This window comes from Haliaeetus leucocephalus, unplaced genomic scaffold (genome assembly GCF_000737465.1).
Source record: "Haliaeetus leucocephalus isolate CR32 unplaced genomic scaffold, Haliaeetus_leucocephalus-4.0 Scaffold223, whole genome shotgun sequence".
Lineage (NCBI taxonomy): Eukaryota > Metazoa > Chordata > Aves > Accipitriformes > Accipitridae > Haliaeetus > Haliaeetus leucocephalus.
In genome coordinates this window covers 524009-542715 of record NW_010972659.1, presented here as the reverse complement: position 1 = coordinate 542715, position 18707 = coordinate 524009, and the positions used below count along the sequence as shown (strand labels likewise).

Here is an 18707-nt window from a genome sequence, read left to right as displayed (position 1 = left end):
GGGGCTGGGGGCCGGCATAGTGGATGCTGGGTGGCTTGTCGTACACCTCGTTGTCCTGGGGAGGGAGGCGGAGACAGGCTGGGGGTTGGTGCTGCCCCAGGTGGGAATGGGGATGAGGATGGAGATGGGGGTGGAGATGGTTGAGGATGGATGGAGATGGGAATCGTTGCAGATGGATGGAGATGGGGATGCGGATGGAGATGGGGTTGGTTGGAGACAGGATGAGGATGTATGAGAATGGAGGATGGGGATGGACATGGGGGATAAGGATGGGCATAGGGGACGAGGATGGGCATGGGGGACAGGGAACTCACCAGAGCCGAACTGGGGATCAGGGTGTGCTCCTCCAGCTGCAAGGGCATGGCACATCAGATCCCAGCTGCCCGTCCCCCCTTCCTCGCGCATGGGTGGGGGGACCCATAGGCATTGCCAAAAGGCACCACCAAAACCCCAGGGCGATGCTGTCTGCACTCCCCTAGAGCCAGGCAGTGCAACCCAAGATGGGGTGCTCCTCCGCTCCCCCCCCACTCACCAGCACCCGTCGGAAGCCCCCGCGCAGGCGGACGTAGAGCTCTTGCCGGTCAGTCAGGAAGACGAGGCTGCCCTCGGGCAGCTCGTGCGCAGCACTCAGCATCGCCTGGTAGGTCGGCAGGGTCCGCAGCTGCAGGCACAACCCGGCGGGTGGCTCAGGGCTCAGCCAGCCAGCCCGTGGGTGACCCCCTACCCAGAGCCCCAACTCACCCCCAAGGACATCCCACTGGTGCCTGGTGGTCCAGGGGGTCCTGGTGGTCCAGGGGGTCCAGGGATACTGATAGCTGGGGAAGAAGGGTGAGATGGAGAGGGCTGCAGCAGGGGTTGCAGGGAAGGATGCAAGGGTGGCGGGGGGGATGCAATAGGGAAGGTACTCACCTTGTCTGTGGGGACCTGGGAAGGAGGGTGGACCAGGGGGACCAGGAGGGCCAGGGGGGCCCTGCCGCCCCTCGTATCCCATACCAGGGGGGCCCTGAGGTCCAGGAGGCCCTGGCGGCCCAATGATACTGTCCCCCTTGGGACCCTAGGCAATGCGAGAGAGCATCCCTGGAGCAAAGCACCCAGGGATGCTGCACCCCCCCATTCCCCCCTCACCTGCTGCGCCATGGGGTACTCACCGGCAGCCCAGGGTAGCCCTGGGGCCCTGGAGGCCCTGGCAGCCCAGAGATGCTGGGACCGTAGAGTGGGGTGCTGCCTGACTCGCCTTTCTCACCCTTGGGACCTGCATCCCCCTTGTCACCCTGCAGAATGGCACAGCCTTAAGATGAGCGGCAGGGCTGCACCCCAGTACCCCAAATCATGCCAGGTGCCAGGCCTGTGAGCCACCACCAGTGGGCAAAGGGCTTACCCGCAGGCTGGCACTGAAGTGACTCAGGTCGTAGGGGAAGTGGCCTGCGGAGAGGGAGAGGAGGGGCGAGGAGAGCTGGGATGCGCACGAGCCACCCTCTGCCCACCTCTGCCTGTGGGGCCTGGTCACCTACCTGGGGGTCCCGGGGCTCCAGCATCACCTTTCTCTCCCTTTTGTCCTGGAAATTGGTGGAAACCTGTGGGAAGCAGCAGAGAGATGCCATCTTAGTGCTGCAGCATCCCAGCTCCAGCTGTAACGGAGGGGGTGTCCCCCGCCACCCCACCTTGCTGGGGGTCCCCGAACTGCCCTGATGGTGCTGGGAGAGGGACACCCCCTTACCGGGGAAGGCTGGCAGTGCAGGATGGCTGGAGTCACTGAAGGCCTGCGGGGATGCAAAGGAAGTGGCTGCAGAGACAGCAGGATCCTCAAGGACCTCCACTCAACGTGATGCTGATGACAGCCCCATGTGCCAGCCCTGGCCAGGATGCCACGGGAGCATCCTCCATCCTCTCCAGCCAGGCAGGGGGCAACCAGGAGGACCTGGTCACTAGCCCTCAGCACCCCCATCATGGTGACCGTGTTGTTACTCACATTGCTGCTGTCATAGACTATGCTGCCGGGTGGCCCAGGGGGCCCTGGGGGACCTGGGGGCCCTGGGGGACCCTGCAGGGAGAGAGAAGATGTGTCAGGGTCCTGCAAAGTGGACAGTCCCCGTGAGGGGAACACTGGGGCCATGCCCTGCCCCAGAGGGTCAACCAGCCCCTAAGAGAGGGAGGCATGTGCCCTTTGCCAAAGGGATTTGGGTCCCCCAGTCTGCTGGGCCAGCAGTCCAGGGAGGCTGCAGCAGTGCTCACCCGCAAGCCCAGTACGCTACTGACATCCGCGGGGTCACCCTTCTCACCCTTCAGCCCATTCATGCCGGGACGTCCCTGTGGATGAGCAGCACAGATGAACCTCATCCCCAACCCCCTGCCAACCCCAGGGTGACACCCCAGTGTCACTTCTGATGCCCCAGCATCACCTCCAACACCTCGGCATCACCCTGCCCCTCAGGGACACGATAGGGTTTGGGGTTCAGTGGGTGCAAGATGCGCAAATGGGGTGGGGGGACGCAGTGAAGGAGGTGATGACCGAAGGGACAAACAAACCGGGAGCAGGTCTTACGGGTCTGCCCGGAAAGCCGATCTCTCCCTTCATCCCTGCTCGTCCCTGGGGACCCTGGAGGGGAAAGAAGATGAAGATGAGGGTGCTCAGAGTAGGGGCACCCCCCCCCGTCCCTCTCTGCCCTGGACTGGCCCCGTTCCTCCCTGTGGGATATGAGGAGGATGGTGATGGTGACTTACCGAGGGTCCCATCGGTCCCCGTGGCCCCGGCTCCCCCTGTGGACAGCGGAGAGGGAAAGGGCATCACAACCGGGACCACCTGGCACCCATTGCACAGGGACATGCCCCCCATTCCTGCAGCACACCCACCTTTTCTCCTTTCACCTTTGCAGTGACCATGGTCCCATCGGGGCTGATGATGACGCCAGGCTCCCCTTTCTCCCCCTGCAAGAGAAGAGAAGGCATGAGGGGAGATGGAGGGACCAGGCTCCTTCCCATGGTGGGGCTGGCATCACCACTGGGACCCGGTGGCCAGTCAGGATGGGGGACCAGACGTGTGACCACCCCACGGGGTGGAGGTGGCCCGGAGCAGTTACCTTCAACCCTGGGGAGCCCTGAGGACCAGATGACCCCCGGTCGCCTTTCGGTCCCACCGGGCCCTGCAAGGAGGAGCACAGAGCCCATGTCAGCCCCGACCCACCAAAGGCAGACCCCAACCCCCCTCTCCATCACCACCACCCCAGTAGTGCTGTGGCAGGACCGGTGACCAGAGGCTTCACCAAAGTGTGCCCAGAGCTTTCACTGGGGCCACCCCTGTGGTCCCCAGCCCTGCCACCGACTCACCGGGAAGCCGGCGTGACCTGGTCTGCCCTGCGGAGAGAAGCAGAGATGCTTTTGAAAGCAAACCCTCTCTTTCCAAGAAACTGGATGCTCTCCCAGCAATGCTGAGGAGTGGGCACAGGTGGCAGGGGGCACCTACCTCTGGACCGGGCAAAGCCACCAAAGACTTCTGGAAAAAGAGACAAAACGAGGTTTTTTCACCCTGATCGTTGCTCTGAAGAGGTGAGAGCTCCTGGAGAGGTCTCCCTCAGTCCCCCCACAGGATGGGTGCTGGGCAGGCCCTCCCCCCTGCCAACCCCCCAAGTTTAGCTTCTCCCAGCTGCAGTGAAGCCAGGTGCCATCACTTACATCTTCACTAGAGACAGTAGTGACCTGTCCAGGGGGACCAGGTGGACCAGGGGGCCCGGGCAGCCCCACACCATCTTGGCCTCGCTCACCCTGGAAGACACAAGCCATCAGCCCCAGGGCCACCACTGGCCAGTCCCCGTCCCCAGCCTGGTGGCACCTACCTTCTCGCCGGGGCTGCCTCTGTCACCTTTGGGTCCCTGGAAGGAGGAGCAGGGAGGGGTGAGCTTCCCGCTTGGCACCACACACAGCCGGACCCTGGCTTACAAGCGGAGACCCACTCCTGCCTGTGGCTCAGCAAAATCTTTCAGGCCACCCCCCTCTGTCTGCAAGGTCCAGGCAGCGAGCCAGGTTGGGATGCTTTTGGGTGGAGGTGGTGGCGAGCAGGGTGGCAAGCCGATGGGGATGGGGTCCCAAGCGGCGTGGGCAACCCTGGCACGCGGTGAGCCCGGTCCTGGAGCAGGGGAACCACTGAAGGCACCGGCGGGGCAGAATTTTGGCTGCTGGGGATGGAGCTGCTGCAAATGGCCCTGCAGCGATCAAGGGTGCTGTGCCTGGAGTGAGGGGGCTTCTGGAAAAGGGGGGCTGATGCTCCTACCTGCGGTCCGGGGAAGCCCTCCAGGCCAGGCCGGCCATCCACACCGGGTACGCCAGCATCTCCCTGCAACGAGGTGTGGAAAAGGGCAGGATGCAGTATGGAGCATCCTCCTGACAGTCCCAGGTTGGGGAGCACAGGGGTCCTGCCCAGTGCCCTGCAAGTGCAGGTGCTCGCACACAGCCCGTCCCAATCTCCAGGCACTCCTACCTTCAGTCCCGGCAAGCCGGGCTGCCCAGGGCTGCCAACCTCCCCCTGCAAGGAAAGAGGTGTCAGAGCAGGAGCATCCCCACAGACTGCCTGTGGGCATCCTGCAAGGATGGAGCCAAGCTCCTGTGGCTGGCTCGAGCAAAGGGCGAGGAAGGTGTCTGAAGGGCTCCTCACCTTCACCCCCGGCAGTCCTGGCACTCCCTGCAAGCAACAAGAAGGGGCCATGAGTGTTGGGTGATGGCAGGGGACATGATGGCAGGGGATGCCCCCGGCAGCCCAAGATGGAGGCAAGAGCGGAGCTACCTGTGGTCCTTCGGGTCCGGGTGGTCCAGGGGAGCCAGCGGTGAATGGCAGCCCCGAGCCCTCCATGTCGCCCTAGGTGGGGGAGGGAGAATGGGCTGGGCCACATCTGCCCCCCACTCCGGTTCATCCCACCCCCTCCATCACAGGGGTGATCACTTACAAATCCAGCCTCGTAGCCTCTCCCCGCTGGTCCTGGGGGACCGGGGGGCCCTGGAGGCCCTCGGGGTCCGATGGGCCCAGGAAGGCCAGCTAAACCCATTTCTCCTGGGGCTCCTGCTGGTCCCATTTCTCCCTTGTTGCCCTGCAAAGGGGACAAGAAAAACAAGGGGACAGACGAGGTGGCAACGGTCCCTGCCTGGAGCCTGCAAGCGGGAGGCAGCACATCCCTTCCCGTATCCCCAAACCGCCCCTTGGGACAGGACATGGATGTTCCCCTGTCTCCAGGGCAGAGGGGCTTTGCAGGAAGGGGCATTGCCCAGCTCATGCATCCTTGGTCCTGGCTGTCTTTGGAAGGCCCCAGCTCCCCGTGCAATGTGCACGGTGGCCACCAGAGGCTCGTCTAAAATCATAAATGCGAAATTTTTTTGCACATGTCGCTGGCTCCGATGCTGCAGCAGAGCTCAGCGCCGAAGGAGGATGCTCGCATGCATCCTTGCGCTTTGCTGCGGGTCTCCGAGGGGCAGGATCAGTCTTTACGCCCGCTGCTGCCCTATCTACCCTCTCAGTGCTGGCAGCATTAAGAAACCTTAATTCTTGAGGGTCTTGCCCACAGCTCAGGCTGCGGTGCATGGGTTATCCCAAGGGGCATCCTGACCCCCAAGGGAGGGGAGGGCAAGCATGTGTATCCCAGCAAGCCTCTACCTCCACCCTTGGGGATGCAGGGCAGAAAGAAGCTCAAGTAGGGAGGAAGGAGAGTGATGCACAGAAGATGGGGTATTTTCCGGTGGGGTGTGGGCACCCAACACCCCAACCTCCCCCAAGCAAACCCTCTTCTGTGCCTTGAAACACCCCACTCACCTTTCCTGCCCATTTCCCAAGGTGGCAGTGCCCAGAGCAAAGCCAAGTTAGGGTGGCAGGAGCCCAGCGAGCATCCTGTGGGCGGTCGGCGGCTTCACGCGCCCTTGAGCTGCAACACTGTTCTGCTCTGGGAGGAACCCAAATCCCAGCATCCCCCTTCCCACTCCGGCACAAGGTGGCCCCCCAGGCCTCATCCCTGCCTCCAGTCTGCAATGCACATAGGACACCTCCCCAGGAAACCCACCCAGGCACAGTACCTTGGGTCCTGGTGCACCGGGGAGGCCAAGGTCGCCCACGTCGCCCTGGGGAGGAGAAGGAGGGAGAAGAGGGTGTGAAGCAGCTGCCCAGCTCCAGGCAGGAGCAGGTTGGTGCTCCTCAGCCTGGGGATGGAGGGAGCTGGGACCTCCTGGGGATGTGCCAGGGGTGCTGGCTGCCCTGTGGGGGAGCCGTGATGTGCTCCCAGAGGACATGGGACAGGGGATACTCACCTGCTCTCCTTTGGGCCCTGGCTGCCCAGCTGCCCCATCTCTTCCAGGAGGACCCTGAGGACCCTGCAAGATGCCCAGGAGCTGGCTCCAGCACAGGGGGAGCCCATGGGGCTGGTGGGCACTGAGCTCCCCACCACCACAGGAGGCAGTTACAGCCCCACTGCTACGGGATGGCCCTGGGATGGGTCCCCTTGGACACCTCATACACATACCGCTGGCCCTGGGGGCCCGGGGGTCCCGTCCCTGCCTGGCAGCCCCGGCCGTCCCAGCAGGTCCGTGTGGTTCATCCCAAACCGTCCTGGCTCCCCTGGCAAACCGGGCACACCGGGTGGCCCTGGGGGACCGGGTGGCCCTCGTGGACCCTGGAAGAGAAGGATGGGATGATGGCTGAGTGTGTTCCCCCACTCCCTGCCAGCAGGACAGGCACTCACCCGCACTCACCCGCAGGCTCTCCAGGTCGCCGCCGAAGCCAGAGCCCTCCATGTCGATGAAGGTCTGGGAGAGAAGCATGAGGGCGATGTCAGGCATCGACAACCAGGGTCAAGGTACCCAGAAGTGCAGGAATTCTGCCTGAGGGATGGTGGCAGCATCCCACACTACTGTGTCTTGGTGGATCACCCCCCCCAAATCTCTATGTCCCAGGGGGTACCCACCAGCTTGTCATGCTTGGAGAAGGGTCCTGGTGGTCCTGGGGGGCCAGGTGGTCCAGGGGGTCCCCTTGGTCCCACACCTGGGTCACCCTAGCACAAAGAGAGTGCAGTTTGCAAGTGCAGCCAAACCAATGGCAAGAGGAAGGGGGGGCAGCGGTGTGTGCCATCCCCCCCCCACCGGCACCAGCACTCACCTTCTCCCCCTTCAGACCGGGCTCGCCTGGTGTCCCGGGGAACCCCTGGGGCCCCATATCGCCCTGCAAAGGGGAGGGGTGGGGGGTCAGTGGGTGGCAAGGCAAGGGAGTGGCTGGCACCCATTACCCCCCACCCCCCCACCCCACTTACAGGTTTGCCGTCCTCGCCAGGATCGCCCTAGGGATGGCAGAGAGGGGAGAGGTCAGCGTGCAGGCAGGCTGCGGTAGGGGGAGAGGGGAAACCCAAAGGGTAGAGGGCTCAACTCACGGGCTCGCCGTCCCTGCCGGGGGCTCCGTCCTTCCCCGGTGGCCCTGGGGGACCGGTGACCTGCTCTACCACCGAGCCATCGGTGTGCCGTGAGAGGGTCCCAGGGGGGCCGGGTTCACCCGGTTCCCCTTTCTGGCCCTTGGAGCCAGGGTAGCCAAATCCAGCACTGCCCTGGGGAGGGAAATGGGGATTGGTGGTACATCCCCAGGGGTGGCAGCCCAGGCAGGCATGGCTTTGCCCCGGCTCCCCCAGTGATGCTCACCTTAATGCCCAATTCTCCTTTCTCCCCCTGCAGGACAGAAACAAAGAGGAGCAGGTGTCAAACGCAAACACGTCACAGTCACCGGCATCCTTGAGCCCCCGGGGTCCACTCTCTCACCCACCTTTTCGCCTTTGACACTGCCCATCCCCATGATGCCTCCGGTCCCTGAGTCCCCTTTCAGGCCACGTTCGCCCTTCTCTCCCTTTTCACCTTTGGGGCCGGTGCCTGTGGGAAGGGAAAAGGGACCCGGTCGTGTTTGGGGATAGCCACCCCACCATGTCCCTACTGGTGTGCCGGCCAGCATGGTGGGGAAGGGGAAAACTGCCTTCATTACCTCCTGCGGAGACCCGCAGCGTCTCCTCTGCTCTGGTCCTCTCGGCTTGCTGCGGGGAGCCCCCGCTGCTCCTTGGCCCACTGCCCGCCACCACAGGGGGAGCAGTGACGGGGACAGCATCCACCAGCCCCGGGACACCCTGTGCCAGCAACAAGGGGACACCGCGGTGCTGTTCACCTCCCAGTACTCTCCCAAAAGGGACAGGTGCCGGGACCCCATCGGGCATCCCAGGACCTCGACCATGGAGGGCACTCAGTCCTCCTCATCCCTAAAATCTTGGGGTCCTGCCACTGAGCACAACACCCGTGGGCACCAACTCACCCCGACCTTCCCTGAGGGTTGGTGGCCACCTTCTGCCCCGCTGCCGAAATCGCCGGAGACCTGCATTTGCCCGGGGAGAAGGGCAAAGGGTGAGCCAGGAGCATGAGGCAGCACCCCCCCCAGCCTGCCCCAGCCGGGCTGTCAGCACTCACCTCCTCGGTGTCATCATCCTCTTCCTCGCACTGGCGCTCGGCCGCCCGCGGGTCCCCTTGCAGCTTCAAATCAGCAATCACCCCCTGGAAGGAAACCACGCCGAGGGCTGCCATGGATGGATGGGTGCCATGGACAGAGGTGTGTCGCAAGCCACCCTGTGGCATGGTGTGACCTGCCGGGCCGCTCAGCCACCATGTCCTCAAGTGCTCCACAAGGCTCTTTCACCTGGTGCAGAGAGCGCTCTCCACCTGAGATCCAACCATAACCCAGCACAGAGACGTTTCAACCTTGCTGCCCCAGTCCCCAGCACCACCGGCATGGAAAAAGCCATGTGCCAGTTCTGGCACCAGGCAGGCTGAGCAGAGGTAGCAGCCAGGATCCAGCCAGCCAGCCAGCCAACAATGCTTTTAACAGGAACCTTTTTGGCCATGCTCCATGGTTCCTCTCTCTGGAGGGCTCCCCAGCGGCAGACGGCTTCTCTGCTCCAAGCAAGGGCCACTGGCAGGTCCCAGTCCGCTGCAGCCCCAGTTTTGTATTTCTTAGGCTAATCCACAATTCCTTACCATTTATTTGGGTTTTACAAGCACTGTGTGCATCCACGCTGCTTGTTTATACAAGAAACCACCACAAATTCCTTCCTAAGGATGCTGCCTCCAGACAAATCCCCGTAGCTGAGCTACCTGTGCTGCCTGGGAGGGCAGCATCTCCATCTTCGCTGGGGACAGTGTGTGGGTACCAACCTGAACCCCACAGCTCCCACGGTGAGCAGAGTCACCCAGCACATCTCAGAGCCCAGCCCAGGTCCTCGCTGCTGGCATGGGACACAGGGATGCTGCTGGGATGGGATGCTGCCCATCCCTCTGATCCAGGCGGGGAGGTGCCAGGGACCATGCTGGGAGGTGAGCTTGAAGAGGGCAGATACCTCCCACTCAGTGTCTGTTCTCTGGGCAAGACACCTAAAACAATATTTGGGCTCACTTGAAAGCACAGCGCACCATGTCTGGGAAAGAGAGCTGCGGTCAGGAAACACGATGGGTTTAAGAAAACAAGAATCAGGGGCAGCTGCAGTTCAGCCAGGCTGGCTATGGCATTATAATATGAATATATTATAAATATACTATAGACATATAATAAATATAATATATTATAAATATATTATATTTTTATATATAAAAAGTAATATTTATAACCCACCCCCCCAAGCAAATGCCCCCCAGGTGGGTTGTGACCTCCTCCAGCTGCTCGCCCTCGTGACAGCCAGCTCTAAACCATCCCTCTCCTCCCCGCTGAGCATCAGCAGCAAGCCCAAGCTTTAATAAATGCAACACTCCAGCCTGGCCTTCCTGGTCCTGGGGCTTGCCAGAGGCATCAGAAATAATCCGGTTCCAGCCCTGAACCGAGGCATCCCCACAAGGGATGGTCATAAGGGCCCTTTGCAGGCCATTTGCCCCAATAAAGGGGGCAGCAGCATCATAGGTCTTATCATGCATCCAGCTGCAAACCAGTACTCCTGCCAGACCCCAGCTGAGACCCCATTTACAGTAACCCCCTTGATATCTGCTGTCCCAGGGGCTTCTGCATTACCTGCAGGCTTTGCCCCTCCAGGTTTCATGCCATTGACACAAAGGCAACTCAGGAAGAAGCACAGATGCCAGCTGAGACCCCACCAGCAGCCCTCCAGCTGCCTGCGAGCAGCTCATCTTGCGGCTTGACTGAGGGCCAGGTTTTAATCAGCTTGATGCCCTGTTAGTTCCAGATAACGTGAGTCAGGGCTGGTCAGCAATGGAAATACCACGAGGCAGTCAGATGCCAAGGAGACGTCCAAGCCTGCGCTCCCCGCTCTCCTCTCAGCCAGCTGAGGCAGTCAGCCTCCTTCCCTCGATAGCCATCTATTCTCCACGGAAAAACTGGGGGCAGGCGGTGGGATCGGGTGCTTGGCAAGCTCAGGAGCATCACCTGCTAGAGAGGCAGGAGTGCTTTGCTCTGCTCTGGGCTGTTGCTTTGCCTCCCAAATGGTGCCAAGCCCTCTCCAGCTGGGGAGAGCAGTTCTTCCACAGCCATGACCTGGCCCTCCCAGTACATTCAAGAGCAAAAAGTTGCTCTTGAGACCGCAAGGGACCAACCCGAATCCCAGTGCAAACCGGTCTCCAGCCCATCAATAATTAACCCCTTCCTGGGGGAGCTTTCCCTGCCCAAAGCCATTTAACTGGGACTGCGGCAGCACCACTCGTTAATCAAGATGATGCTTAAGCTCAGAAATGTGCTTTGCAAAGCTCCCCAGGAAAAGCATCGTTCCACTCGGCAGAGCCTCTGTTGCTGGGCAAACCATGCTCAACCCAGGCAAAACCTGGCAGTACAATCCTGAACTTTCCTCTCCTCCGCCACCGTGGGGGATTTCCATGTCAGCTGGGCATTTTCCCCACACTTTCCATAAACCTTTATCTAGAACATAAGTCACGCTCAAATCACAGGCTGAGCTATCACCTTCTCTCCTTGCTCTCCAAAGTCTTCCTGCAGATACCGCCCAACGTCAGCCAACAAAGATATGCTCCAGCCCAAGCATTTTTTCCAGCTAAGAGAGACATTTTACCAGCCAAACCAGCTCCTCCATGAAAGGAGTTGGGTATTTTTAGCAATGGGGAGATTCGAAGAGGCTCCGTGCATTTGCTGGAAAAGGTATGAGCAACGGTGGCTGCTGTAGCGCAACCCCATCTCCTCCTGCCAGCCCACCTTTAGAGTTTTGCTTCGGTGAGACCCAAGACAATAAAGTTGGTGGCATCTCAAGCCACCTTTCCCCCCCATCTCAAGTGTCTCCTTCCCCAGGGCCATGCATGGAGCGTGGCCGCTGGTTAGTCTTCTGGGCAAAGAAGTTGGTTCAACAGGCACAGGCTGGTGTCACGTCCTGCCAGCCTCACCCAGCCTTCTTGGAGATGCTCCTTGGGGTGACCTGAGGCCTTACCTGATATTTATCTGGGTCGGCCCCTCCAGCCTGAGCAACGAAGAGCCCGGAGCCATCTTCCAGCTCCATCTCATCCGGGGAGCGCTCGAAGCGGACCCGCTCGTGCTCCTCACAGTCCAGGTAGAGAATTACTTCATCCTCCTCTACGCTGATGGCAAAGCGCGTCCACTGGTTGAGCAAGGTGGGCACAGTGAAGGTGGCCGCCGCGTATGAGCTTGGCGAGCCCGGCTCTGTGTAGTAGAAGATGATTTTCTGCTTGCCTGCCTGCAGCTCCGAGAGCTTGACACCCACATAGATGATGCTCTGTGAGGAGTCCGTGACGGCAAAAAGCACACCGGCCCGGGGGGTGGTGGGCTGGATGTGGAACAGAAGGGAAAAGTCCCGGTAGAAAGGGCTTGGAAGGTGGTACCGGGCCACCTGGCCTGTGTTGGCGTTAGGGCCGAAGACATAGCCGGGGTTGTTGTCAGGGCCATAAATTTTGAGGATCTCTTCTGGTGGGGGGTCTCCGATCAGCTCCAGGAGGCTGACCTCGGTGCTCAGGTTCTCTGCAAAAGGAAGGGAAAGGGGATGGTCACAGCCGGCTTGGCAAGGATGGTCACTCTCGTCAAGGTGCCTTGGGGGGATACCACTGGCCATGCCTCCCCCAAATGCCACTCTACAGTGGCTTCCTCTGCTCGACCTCCCCAGGGCCCAGGATTTTCCTTCAGGCTGTGGGTTGGCCAAGGTAGCAACGCTCCTCAAGCTGCTCCCACAGCACTGTTTGGATGCGAGTCCCAAAATCCCATGCATTCCCTGCTGCTGGTCCTCCAACCACAGCTGGAACATTCCTGAGTTGGGATAAAACCAAAGGGATCTTGCCCATGGTAGCAACATGCAGGGGATGCTGCTGGAGCACCAGGATGCTGAACAACCATGGAGCCACGAGGAAGTGTGTTGCATCCATACCCGCTCCAGGGTCACGGCGACCCCCCACGTCATCCTGGGACAAGCTCATGGGGTCACCCTGGCTGGGAATAAATCAGAGCCATCCCCTTGCAACACCCTGGGAACGGGGCTCGAGACGGCGCGCCTCATCAGCTTCCCAGATGATCTCAATTTGGAGCTCGCCTCCTTTCCTGACTCCTTTTTCTCAAGGCGCTTGGGGAAGTTCTGCTCGGGACGGTCTTTCCTACCCGACACAGCTGAACATCTGGCTGGGGCGAGCCGGCCCTCTGTACGCCAGCTCCCGTTGTTTTGGCAGCAGGCACATCCTCATCGCCCACACACCGGGCGCTGGATTCCTCCTCTCCTATGTCAACCACTCAGGCAAGCGCCAACTCGATGGGAGCGAGCACGCTGGGTGCTTTTTTTAACTCCATGTTTCCCGGGAGCGAGGAAACCCAACCACCCCAGCTTCAAAATGGCTGAGGGCTCTGCACTGGGAACAGATGCTCGGTGCTGATTTCAGCTCCATCCTGAGTCAGGAGCAGGAGCTGAGACAATTCAATGTCCCCAACTCCATCTCTGGTGAGCAATGGGGGGTTATCAGAGGTGTGCTGAGCCCAGGAGGACCAGCCAGGAACTTCCACCCTGCTCTGGAGCCAGGCATTGTCCTCCAGAGCTCTTAAAAAAAATAAGAAGAGAAAAAAAAAAGAAAGAAGAAATCAGCCCAGCCTTGCCCAGCCTGGAAGGAAAACACGTCTCTCGGGATGGTGGGAGGAGATGAAAACATGGGTGCCTCTTCCAAAGCCTGGGGGTATCTGTGCACATGGAGCATCCCCAGCCTCCCCCCACTGCCAAGCTCTGATGCCAGCACCAGCCCCATGACAGGGATCCAGGCAGCGGGGACATTAGAAATGCCACTGATTAGAGGTGCGGGCAAGTTTTCTCTCTGCCAGACCCTAGACACACTGATCCTCTCCTGAGCCTGCTGCTCTGAAACTGCTCAGTGCCCACCCTGCTCCTCCAAGCCCCGAGTCCCTCCCAAGCTTGGCACGCCAAAACTGAGCACCCGGCTGGGAGGAAACCTCCCTCCCAGCCTTGCACCAGCCCTAAGCCCCTCATCTGCCCTGCACCAGGATTGGGCTTCCCATGGGGCAACCCCAGCCTGCTCGGAGGGGAAGGGCTCGGTGAGGGGTTCCTCACCGGCTGTGGGGAACTCTGGATCCTGGAAGCCCAGCATCCTTTTGCACTCAGGTGTGTGCAGCCCTACACCAAAAATGATGGGGCGAGCGAGCAGGGCTCCCCTGGACCCACAGTGAGCCCCACCCTGGCACCCACCCTTGAGACACCCCATGCTCAGGCACCCCACAAGCTCTCTCCCACTGCCGCGTCCCCAACCGTGTCATCCCCAGCCACCCTGCAGCAGGCGGCTGTGGCCAAGCCAACTGCAAACACCAGGATGCAGGGAAGGAGCTTATCTTGGGCTGGAGGAAGCCAAATTCACAACAGCTTTAAGGGAAGAGGAAACCAGAGCTTCCTGCCGGGGGTCTGCACGGGTGTAAGAGCGTAAGAGCCAACGCTGCAATTTCTGCAGCCAGACAAGCCATCGTCTGCCCCCAGGGCTTGGGATGACAGGGGACAGGCTGAAAGAGCCTTTTGTTAGCAATGCAATTTTCAACCGCGCTCCCCTTGGCATTTCAGACGGCTCTGGGATCCTCCCTCCTCTCCAAACATGCCACTCGCCCCCGAGCCCAGGGTGGGAGCTGGGTGCCAGTGCTTCTCCAAGCAAACACGGACGCATCTTTCCCCTGTGCAATGTGCAAAGAAGGCAGAGGCCAGGGCTACGAGGCTGGATGGGGCCTGAGGAGCAGGGGGAGTAAGGGGACACCCCTTCAAACGGCTGTTCCCCTACAAAAGCCAAGTGCCCCTTCTCAACCCCAAACCTTTCAGGCCATGACTGCTTTTTCCAAATGGCACCCAAAGCCCAAATATTGCACCCCCCTCCTCCCTGTGGCAAACCGACAGCATCCACCACGGAGAGCCAGAGACAGTCGACGCTGCGATGATTTTGGGATGAGTGCTGGCATGGGACAGCTGCGGGGATGTCTCTGGCCACAGCGACCAAGCCATTGACTTCTGTTGACATCGGAAAGGCCCCAGGGATGTTCCAAGCCACCTTCCCACTCTGCCCTGACCTTCTTGGCTGGCCCAAGCCAGGGCTGCCAGCATGGCCCTGCACACCCCATCCCAGCTGGGATGCAGGGGACCCCTGGCACTCAGGAGCATCTCAAGTCACTCCATGGAGTGCACCACAGTCCCCACATCCCCCACCCATTCCCGATGCTGCCCATCTGGGAGTGTGGGCTTCTCCCTAAGCATCCCCATGATCCTGCCGCACCCCCCTGGGTTGGCCGGCAAACAGAGCCGCTTTGACACTGAAGAGGACCATGTATGTGACCCTTGTCTGCCAGCCCCCTGCTAAATTGCCCCTCTGGCAGCAGTGGGTGTCTCGCCGCTCCTGGCCAGCAGCCCCAGGCCATCACCCGAGGGCATGGGGGGCCCGCGCGGGAACACAGCCTCATTCAGAGGGCTCGGCGGGGGGAGCGGTGAGCTCCCTCTCCTGCTTTCATCCCAAACTGTGTTCTTGCTCTTACACCCCAATGTGCATTTCTCTGAGCGCCAGTCCCCGCCCCCCCGCTCCCTTCCTTTCAACCCTCTGCCAAAGAGGCACATCTTGATCCCTGGCTGACATACAGCAGGGTCACAACCACCTAATGATGAAGCTGGAGGCGAAGTAACCTCTCCTGCCTGCCAAGCAGGGGGGGACCAAACATTAGCCATTGGGTAAATCATTAACCCGAAGGCAAAGGGCCGCTCTGGGAGAGGGGAGCATGCAGCCATGGCCACGGGTCACCTTGAAGCCTCCTCACCGCCATGGCCCCAGATGCTGCTGCAGTCAGGCGGCTGTGGGGTCTTGGTCCTTCCCCTGTCCCTGCGGGGAGCTGCCAGCTCTGCAAGCACCCCGCTCCCAGGATGGACACCCCAAAGCCTTTTGATGTGCACTGCAGCACCTGCAAACTGGCCATGAATGCCAGCATGGTGCGCTTGGGGAGCATCTCTTGTCCTGGCCACCGGGATGTTGTCTTTTAACCGGCCACTGTGTTTCACTGGGGGTGAAACAGCCCGAGGAGGGAATGGTGACGCTCAGCCTTGCAGAGGGAGCCAAAACCTGCTGGCGGTCCCCGTTTGAAGAAGCTGAGGCTGGATGGAAAGCGATTTTGGACTCAGCAGCACCCCATGGGGACAAGGCAGAAGCATCCCTCAGCGCCTAAAAACCTGGGGGAGTTTGGGGAGGTGAGACACACACACAAATACATGGACATCACCCAGCCACATTACCTGCAGAAGCATTAATAAAGACACAAGAATACCCTTCGTCCTCCTTGGGGAGAGCATCACAGGGCAGAGGCAGGTGCCCGCCAGCCAAGTGCATCCAACACAGGTCTCTGACGGCCTCGCAGAAGCCCTGGCACGGCGGGGGGGTTATGGGGACTGAGGCACTACACCCGGGGAGCAGGAGCAAGCAGAGAAACCACTCCACGTAGCGATGGCACCGCGATTCAAGCAGCCCCTCCCACTCATGCAAAGCGGCCCGAATTTCTGCCTCGCTGCTGTGGCGGAGGTAATTCGGTAATCTGAAATGGTTGGTGCCCAGCACGCTGCAGAAGGGCAGGTGGGTTGGGATGGGCAGGCAACGGCCAGCCGGTGGCATCAGTCCGGGTAAGAAGGATGCGAGCCCTGTGCCGCTACTACCGTAGAGTTGCATAGTGGCGGTTAGTAAATCAAACTCGAGAGGACCGGAGTTATTGGCAAAAGGAGGATCCACACCGTTAGCCACCCTCCTGTTAGGCAAAGAAGGACTCCAGCTCCCGTTCTTGCCAGCCAGCACCAGCCCCCGGTGGCCGGTGCCATGCCGCAGGTTCGGTGGGGCGGGCGATGCTCCATGGTGGTATCGGGGTGGTTGCGCCGTGGGGTCCCGGGGCGGCACCACCTGATCACGGGTACTGTCACCTGGTGAGAAAGGAAAAGGGGCACTACCTGGCCGGGGACCCGCTGGTCTCTGCAAGGACATCTGTGTCCTGGTCGCTGCAGGGGTCCCCGTCCCCAGGAACTGCGGGTCCTCGGTGTTCCCCATCCCCAGGAACTGCGGGTCCTCGGTGTTCCCCATCCCCAGGAGCTGCAGGTCCTCGGTGGTCCCTGTCCCTAGGAGCTGTGGGTCCTTGGTGGTCCCTGTCCCCAGGAGCTGCGGGTCATCGGTGGAGCTGCTGGCCACATCCTGGTCAGGGGCAAGTGACGTGCCACGGGGAGGAGCAATGCTTGGCCGTGCAGTGCTCTCCACCAGCCCCGTGGCATTCCAGTCCCACTGCTCGGTGTTTTCGGCCACGGTCCCCTTGCCCATAGGTGTTGCTGTGCTGGGATCCGGCTCCTGGCGCTGTGGGGTGGTGACGTCCCCCACCACCTGGCCATCCCATGTCCCTGGGGACACGCTGGGGGTGGGAGCTGCTGCAGAGGCAAGTGGCTCCGGTGCTGTAGTTTCCTTGCTGGGTACTGCTGGGCTTCCCGTGGTCTTCGTGCTGCCCCAAACCCAGTCCAGGAGCTGCATTTCAGAGGGGGAGAAGCAGCAAGCCAGGAGGAGCAGCAAGCCCAAGCGAGGTGGCGTCGGGGCCATTAGGAAGGCAAAACGAGTCCCGTTGCTTCAGAGGTTGAAACGGAGAGGCCGGAGGAAGGAAAGGAGGGAAGAGGCAGGAGTTTTGCCCCGGCCGCACTCCCGGAGCACTCACATCGCTCTCTCCTCCCCAGCTCCGGCGCACGACCCTTCAAACCGGAGCAGAGCAGGAGGAGTGGCCGCACCGCCGGCCCTGCCAAACCCTCCTCTCCCGAGCGCCAGCCTCCCCGCAGCCGGCACGGCCCCCCAGGGACCCTGCCGCCCAGCTGGGAACCCACCTGAGCCCCCCAAAACCTCTGGGAGCCGAGCCAGTCCTCAGACGCACCCTGTTCCCTGTCCCAGCTGCTGCTACCAGCTTTTTAACTCCTTCCTGCCCTGGAGATCCTAAATCCTCTCTCCTTGTTTGGTGGCTCTGGTTAAATTACTGGCATAGAGAGCTGTACGTAGGGGGGTCATGCATGGACATGGTCCCCACAGATGCCCAGTTTTGGTGGGACACACAGGTACCCCTGCTCCAGCTCTCAGGGAAAAGTTATAACCTCAGAGCAGATAAGAATGAGGAGGGAAAAAAAATCCCAGAAAACATTTCCAAGATTTCCACCGGCCGGAAACACAAGTCCCAAAAGTCAAGTGCTTTTAAGCTGCTTTCCCGGCTCGGTTACGGAGCCAGGACCCCTCCATGTGCTGTCGCAGGACAGCAAGGGGAGAAGCTTGTGATCCCCCCCCCACCGCGAGCATCATGCGCCAGCAACGTCTCGAAGCCAGGAGGTCTGAGCAATTGCAGCCTTGAACGCTTGAGTTTTCCTGAAGCCTGGGATGAAAATCTCCCCAGGGCAGCGCTGGTGCTCTCCCACACCCCCCAGAATTCAATTGTTCTTCACCCCAGCTTAAAAAAATCCCCCCAAATCCACTTATCTGGCTTGTTTTCCCACATCAGCACTGCTGTGCTCTGGAGATGATGACCCCTGTTCCTGGGGACCATCACATCCCCAGTCCCCTGTGGGGATGAAGCACACCCATGGCCTGCACTGCCATTCTGCTCTTGCTGTGATACTGGGCAAGTCACCTTCATGACTCAAAAAGTGTCCCTGAGAAGGGACATTGACAGGTAGGTGACAATTTTGTCTCCCCCTAGACAGGATGCTACATGACCAGGAAAGCCACAGGCTGCAGTAATGTGGTCCCGCAATGTGGAGTGGGAAGGGATGCAACTCTCCTGACGCTCTGGCTTGAAAATATTCAGGAAAAGCACTGAAACGAATGCTCAGATGTCTATTTTGCTTTACACAACATTTCCCACACTACTTTTTAAGCGAAACGGGTGAGTTTTCCCCTTAAAATGGTAGTTGGCACAGCAAGGATGCTGTTGCTAATAGGCTTGCCCCATGACTGATGCTGTTAGGGGTGCATGTTGTGGAACAGCCCACGACTAATCGAATGCGGGACGCATTTTTGTCCGTATATCAGAGTTTCCATATAGCCCCCCGAAGCTCATGTGCTCCCATCAACCTGATGAAAGGAGCCAGCCTGCCAACCCGCCCCGGCGTGTTTGGACGGGACCCCGCTGCGCCCGGCTCTGCTCCCCTGGGGCTAGGGTGCAGCATCCTGGCAGGGTGCGGGACCGCCCCTCATGTCCTTGG

General features: G+C 60.5%; 1 protein-coding gene across 1 annotated transcript in view; it reads right to left on the bottom strand.

Annotated features, from left to right (window-relative positions):
* Window positions 1-16800, bottom strand: part of COL18A1 (collagen, type XVIII, alpha 1) — a 17954-nt gene extending 1154 nt beyond the window's left edge. Inside the window, exons 1-39 of the mRNA XM_010566990.1 lie at window positions 15741-16800; window positions 11421-11965; window positions 8461-8544; window positions 8309-8368; window positions 7988-8126; window positions 7775-7878; window positions 7654-7680; window positions 7392-7562; window positions 7275-7301; window positions 7124-7186; window positions 6933-7019; window positions 6721-6774; window positions 6492-6641; window positions 6280-6342; window positions 6049-6093; window positions 4935-5075; window positions 4775-4846; window positions 4646-4672; window positions 4472-4516; window positions 4265-4327; window positions 3831-3866; window positions 3670-3759; window positions 3461-3490; window positions 3325-3351; window positions 3078-3140; window positions 2851-2925; window positions 2722-2757; window positions 2543-2596; window positions 2233-2307; window positions 1970-2041; window positions 1718-1760; window positions 1512-1574; window positions 1379-1422; window positions 1149-1271; window positions 910-1054; window positions 742-815; window positions 533-661; window positions 315-350; window positions 5-55 (exon numbers count right to left, since the gene is read on the bottom strand). Of these exons, the coding sequence (XP_010565292.1) occupies window positions 5-55; window positions 315-350; window positions 533-661; window positions 742-815; window positions 910-1054; window positions 1149-1271; window positions 1379-1422; window positions 1512-1574; window positions 1718-1760; window positions 1970-2041; window positions 2233-2307; window positions 2543-2596; window positions 2722-2757; window positions 2851-2925; window positions 3078-3140; window positions 3325-3351; window positions 3461-3490; window positions 3670-3759; window positions 3831-3866; window positions 4265-4327; window positions 4472-4516; window positions 4646-4672; window positions 4775-4846; window positions 4935-5075; window positions 6049-6093; window positions 6280-6342; window positions 6492-6641; window positions 6721-6774; window positions 6933-7019; window positions 7124-7186; window positions 7275-7301; window positions 7392-7562; window positions 7654-7680; window positions 7775-7878; window positions 7988-8126; window positions 8309-8368; window positions 8461-8544; window positions 11421-11965; window positions 15741-16800 (4293 nt within the window). The remainder of the gene's footprint in view (window positions 1-4; window positions 56-314; window positions 351-532; window positions 662-741; window positions 816-909; window positions 1055-1148; window positions 1272-1378; window positions 1423-1511; window positions 1575-1717; window positions 1761-1969; window positions 2042-2232; window positions 2308-2542; window positions 2597-2721; window positions 2758-2850; window positions 2926-3077; window positions 3141-3324; window positions 3352-3460; window positions 3491-3669; window positions 3760-3830; window positions 3867-4264; window positions 4328-4471; window positions 4517-4645; window positions 4673-4774; window positions 4847-4934; window positions 5076-6048; window positions 6094-6279; window positions 6343-6491; window positions 6642-6720; window positions 6775-6932; window positions 7020-7123; window positions 7187-7274; window positions 7302-7391; window positions 7563-7653; window positions 7681-7774; window positions 7879-7987; window positions 8127-8308; window positions 8369-8460; window positions 8545-11420; window positions 11966-15740) is intronic.
* Between the last annotated feature and the right edge of the window lie 1907 nt (window positions 16801-18707).